Genomic DNA, 6,001 nt, shown 5'->3' on the forward strand with positions numbered 1-6,001 from the left:
ACTGAGTGCTTTTATATTCCACAAAACGTACATCCTTGAGAATATCATGTACCCAACAGAGAACGAGAACAGGTATTCTAAAATATTTTTTCAGCAGGCTTGTTCATCTGACAAGTCATCAGGAAATAATACATCAAGACATTAAAATGATGCAAGAATGGTAGCTGAATTTGGAAAAAGCCACTAGAAAGGGGAGTTACATAAAGACTAGCGTGTTGCCATGAAAGCCAGCATCCACTTTTCAACAAGTTGTGCTTTTGAGGGAAGTTCCCGAAAAGAATACCTCTTCAGTAAGCTTGGTTTACTGGGCAATAGGTAATTCTAGTTTTCTGCTAAGAATTTAAAACTCTGACAGCCAGGAGAAAAAAGTCTCCTATAGGGCACTTCTGAAGATTGGTCAGAAACATTTCTTCCTTTATTTTGCTTCACTTACTTTGGGGGAGGAGGTGGTAGGGGGGAGGAAAATGTTAAAGCCATGAATATTTTCTAATCCATTCTTTCTAAAAATAAAAATACAGAGTGTGAAAAGAAGTGTTTTGCAAAGATGACTTTGCAATGAGAAGAACACTATATTTTGTCATTAACTTTTAGGATTTAAGCTTTGCCTTTTTCAAAATAAAGCATATATGTGGAGAATCCTACCCTATCTTCCCTCCTCTCCCCCCCCTCTAAGAAAGAGGAATTGCTTCATCCACTACATTCTTGAAGAGCAAATCTTAAGCATTGCCTGTGGACAGAATGATACTATTTTAATCCAAGTTAGTTTAAAATCAATACAGACTAGCATGGAAGCACTGACATTTAAACCTATAATATGGCTTTTATACAGATAATTGTGCTTAACAAATATTAATCTAATGTACCTTTCTTACAAAATATCCACACAAAAAATGTCCACAGATCCTTCCTCCCAGTACCTCCCTACCCCTTATTTTTAAAACCTAGTAGAGCAAGGCGGCGGCTCAGGAATCAAATGGATAACTTGAGCTGAGTAATTACAGTATCTGTCCATCCAGCAGCAATGCTGCTTAAGGAGTTCTCATTTCTACTCCACCCACTGCATTGTGCTGGCAAAGTGATTCAGAAGCTATGTGGTTGGAAAGATCACAGAACTGCTCCTTCTAAAAAGTAACAGAATGGGATGGAGGGTGAATTTTTCCCCCAACTGAACTAGTTCCCTCTTCTGAGCCTCCACAAATCATCCTGCTAGCACATGACAGCACCACAAAAGGAAAAGAGCTAGTTAACTCAGCACCACGATGGTGGAAATACCCTTGGAACTACAGCCCAGAAATCAATTCTTTCTGGATGATTTTCAGTATGGCATGCAAATTTATTTTCTCCATTCTATTTCTAGAGTTCTATCAGCCCAAAGAAGTGAGTAAAACAAAAAGCAAATAAAACTCCCCACCTCTTTTGTGGTCTCACAATTTTATAAAATCATCTAAGTCAGGTTTCTTTAGCTATATTAAAACGTTAACTGCTTACATTAGCTGGAACTGCAAAGCGTGCACAAAATCTGCAGACATTTGATTCAGCTGGACTCTGTGCATGTATGCAAACAAACTTTATTTAAATAAAACTAATCCTATATTACAATATATCTACTGTACTTTTAAAAGAAGAAAAAGATGGGTATTTGGTCTCTCAACTGGATTTTTCCTAATTGTATCATCTACCTGCCTACAAGAAGCTTTCTTTAAGTCTTAGTGCATCACTAAAATACAAGCACATATATATATCTATTTAAAATGCATAGGAGGGGAAGAAAGGGAGGGAAGCCTTCTGAAGGACTTTCTAATCACCTACCGAAATATAGGAGTATGACCAGGCTTTGGTTTGTTCCAAGTAAAGTGCGAAGGAACAGAAAGAAATTGGTCTCCGGGCAAATCTTTTTTCAAGGTGTGTTGAGATCCAGAGCAGTCATCTACTGCAGTTTCAAGGGATGTCGATAAGTTACCCTGTTCTTCAGGACAGATATCTATTTTTCCAGATAAAGTGGCAGTCTGATCCTCTGAGGTCTTTCTTGTTTTTAGAGGAATATCAGTCTCTGTACAACACTGAAATGGTGAAAGGCCAGAATTAAGGCCTTGTACATTATGGATGGAAGTGTTTAGCCATGTGTCTTCTGTTATGCTTCCTCTGGGAGAATGGCCAGGTGATGGGGTTGGAGAATGGTGAGGAGAGAGAGAACCAGCATAGCAAATCTCAGCACTGGAGTGTCGTCGTTTCCCACAGGGGGATGTAGGTCTTGATGAGGGCCTTGATGTTGGCCTAGGGCTTAGCCAATTTTCATCTGTAATACTAGTTCTAGGAGAATGACAGGGAGACTGTCTAGGTGACAAGGCATGCCCAAATCCGTAAGGCTGCTGCCAAGATTCATCACTGGGACCTCTCGGAGAACCACCAGGAGATGCCAACGGAGAGCCAAGGGTAAATCGAGCAGCTGCTTCATTTAGTTCTGAGTCTACATCATCATAAACATGGGAAATGGATTCACAAGAGGAAGCATCTGAAAACCAACTTCTGGATGAAATGCTGCTGGCAGGGCTTGGACTAAGGGATGATTCCCTGTATGATGGCTCAAGAGGAAGATAGAGATGGTCCCGTGAAGGCCTTTCCATATACTCATTTTCTGTGCCATTTGTGTGCAATTCATCTTCATTGGCTTCAATCCCTTGATGACAGTTAGGTGAAATAGATGTAATTTGAATACTAGGGCACTCAAAGGGTTTGGGTCCACCTAGTGGACTATATTTGGATTCCGGTACCTCACAAGTTCCCTCATAGTTCTTATGACTCTGAAGTCTGGTAGGTGGTGACAGAGGAGAGGAGTGAGACTGCAATCCATGGCGAGGAATACAAATTGGCTGATTTACAGAGGATGATGGCTGGTCTACATTAAAGATGTATATGGACGCACAGTCATCGGACTCAAGATCTGAAAACAAAATTAAAAAAACCAAGAGAACAGAGTCAGAATGCAATACTTGGAAAATGCCATAAACAAAATCCTTTGTTTCCCAGGTATGGCCTGTTTTCAACATCCTAGACATTTCCCATTACACTAGCCACACAAAATAAAGCTCATTCTTCATTTTAAATTTTCCCCAGCCATATTTACAGCTAAATACGACTACAGCATAGTTTTCTGTCATAAATCTTGTTTTCTACCAGATTCCACAGTTTATACACATCTTCAGTGGTTGAAAATATAATACACACAAAGAATGGGTTTAAAACCTTGAAAGGATCTAAGCTGGAACACTCAATTCAAACTACCTTTCATAACTACATTCCACTCATAATTAAACATTTTTAATCATAATCCATTAAAAATTAATCTTTTTGACACGAATAGGACTATCATACTTTCTGCAAGCCCACTAGTCAATACTTACAAGCACCAGAATATCGCATACATAATATTTATCTCCTTTAACACCAGAAAACATCTTACAGTGATTCAAACTTCAATGAAGATTAAAAACAACTAAAAACATTCAATCAAAAAGAGGCCTAACAAAAAATATTATTAAAGATATTATGAAGAGTCTTATTCCAAGGATCTTTTTTGGTTGCTTAGAAAACTCTCAAGTGCCCATCCCACAGAATAGCACTTTTCAAGTGCAGTCTCACGAAGTTTGAGCACATGTTGTTCAGCATAAAAAAGGCAAAACAAAATATTCTCAGATCTCACTAACTTATCCAAAACACAGGAAATATTCTAAAGAAAAACAAGCAATTGAGAGGGAGTGCAAGTCCAGTTAACAAAATCAGCAGCTTTGTCTCACAGAACCGAAGTGGATTTTCTTGCGCCGCTTCTCACTATTGAATTAACTGCCAGTATGAGACGTTTGTCTTAAACAAGAGTAGAAAGCACAGCCTTTTTCTTGTTTTGTAACAACTATGCTTCTACTCTTGTTTCTTTCCCCTTATAAAATAGAGCCTTCCCTCTATAATTATGGAAAGTCAGTACGCAGGAGTCCTCAGGTAGTTCACTGTCTATCATCTCCTAGCAGATGAAATTAAATGTACTTGGGCCATCCCCACTAGACACCGAAACTAGTCTCAAAATCTGTTAACAATATTGTCTCTACAACCTGAGTAATTTGTTTTAATGCTGAATCACTTTGTGAGCTTTTGACCCATCACTAACATTTAACAACACCATTAAAATTATACAGTTTCTAGTGCTTTGCGTGTGGGCTTTTTTAAAAGTATTTTTTTCAACAGTAGGGGAATATTATGCAAAAGCATAAACATTTCTGCAAACTAAAATGCTCCTGTGTCAAATGTGACGATGAGACATCACATTCATACCATTATTTTCCATAAATCCAGACTGGATGACATTAATTGCATCTCTGGGTATTAGCTCTTCTTTTTTTTTTTTTCCCCAAAATGGTTTTTGTCCTGAGTATCAGTAGAATATTAATACTTGTTTTAAAATAAATCTAGTCTCTCTCACAGTCAGATAAAATATTCAGATAGGAAGCCATGTATTTTATGCCTTTCCATGATGAAAAAAATTAGTATGTTAATGAAGTAATTCTATTATCAGTTTCACTAATAGCAATCAGCTTAAAAATTAACTAAAACAGAAAGAAAACTAAACAGCATCTCCTCAGAGACAACAAGGAAGCATTTTCAAATGGAGAGAAAGCATACTGTTACCAAGGAACTGACTATCTTCTTCAGATTTTAAAAAAAAAAAAAAAAAAAAAAAAGGCTGAAGGTTCATGGGCAGGGAGCAGTTCTATTAGTAATCTACCTATTAAAGGAGGCACAAAACTGCATTTAAGACTAGTACTAAGTAGTTTTATAAGCGGTGTGTGATTTTCTATAATTACATATAGTCACATATAACAATTATCCATATTATATAATTATATCATTAACTACTATTATATGTCTTAAGAGCACAAAAAAATCCGTATAGGTTAATTTCTAAATATGCATACACTAAAAGGATCAGGAAGGACTATTTTGTATGTCATACAAATAATTAACACCAGCTCACTACATTGAACACCGTCAAAACTGCATTTCTCTATCCTTTCACTAGGATAACAAGCATTTTTTAAAACTTTAATTGGGGGTCTTTCTTTTTGCTGTTTCCCATCAAAAAACATGAAATGCAGACAGTAGTTAGTTACAGGTTTTCCACATCTATCGGTATATTCATGTGCAAGATCACAGACGTCCTTCTTTCCTAACTCAATATTAGTATTAGAAGCATAGGTCAAGGAAGGAAAAAGGCAATCCTAATAAAAGCAATTATCCAGCTACTCAAAACTTAGAAATAAAACAGTTACAGGTATAGAAATTTTGAAATAATAATAAAAATGTTACAGGAAAACAACAGTTGGAAGTCTTCAAGTCCTGTGCGTAACCATTTACTATCATTAATGGCTTTAGCAACAGTAGCAGCACTTTGTTTGCAATGGTGAGAGTTTTAGCTCAAAGGGCCTTATTTCTCTTGCAGCAATAATCAAGAAATCTTAAAATATTTAAGGCAATTTGTCCACTTTCAGTGTCACTGGGATTTACAAAAAGCAGATGTGCATTCAAAATTTAAGTTTCATGGAGCTGAGGTGGGGAGATCAGACTAGCACAAAATTATCAACACCAGCTGGGAAGAACTGGGGAAGAGATGGAGAAGGCAGGAGTCTTCTGACTCAAGCATCTTTGGTCCCTCTTCACGACAAAGAACTCCTAATGGGTTTGGCACCATACTTTCCCATTACCCCTCCCCAGCAGCATACGTGCACACACTTAAAAAACAGGAAGCTAGAAACCTAGAGTAAGAACTATGCATCTAATGAACACCAAATCCCAAAAGCATGCTTAAGACTGTGGAAACAATGTATTTTGAAGTCTAAATCACCCAACCATTTTCAGACACGACCAGTCAACAGATAGATTTATTTTAGTTTGCACACACAAACCCTCCCCCTTACAGTCATGTGTTAAAATAACCTGTTAGTTGCTCATACAA

General features: G+C 37.3%; 1 protein-coding gene across 1 annotated transcript in view; it reads right to left on the bottom strand.

The window, feature by feature from the left end:
* NFATC3 (nuclear factor of activated T-cells, cytoplasmic, calcineurin-dependent 3) overlaps positions 1–2,941 on the bottom strand; it is a gene marked incomplete at its 5' end in the record, with an annotated part of 55,599 nt that extends 52,658 nt beyond the window's left edge. Inside the window, one exon of the mRNA XM_009581357.1 lies at positions 1,810–2,941. Within this exon, the coding sequence (XP_009579652.1) occupies positions 1,810–2,941 (1,132 nt within the window). The remainder of the gene's footprint in view (positions 1–1,809) is intronic.
* Between the last annotated feature and the right edge of the window lie 3,060 nt (positions 2,942–6,001).

The sequence above is a fragment of the Fulmarus glacialis genome, unplaced genomic scaffold (genome assembly GCF_000690835.1).
Source record: "Fulmarus glacialis isolate BGI_N327 unplaced genomic scaffold, ASM69083v1 scaffold43347, whole genome shotgun sequence".
NCBI classification, from domain to species: Eukaryota; Metazoa; Chordata; class Aves; order Procellariiformes; family Procellariidae; genus Fulmarus; species Fulmarus glacialis.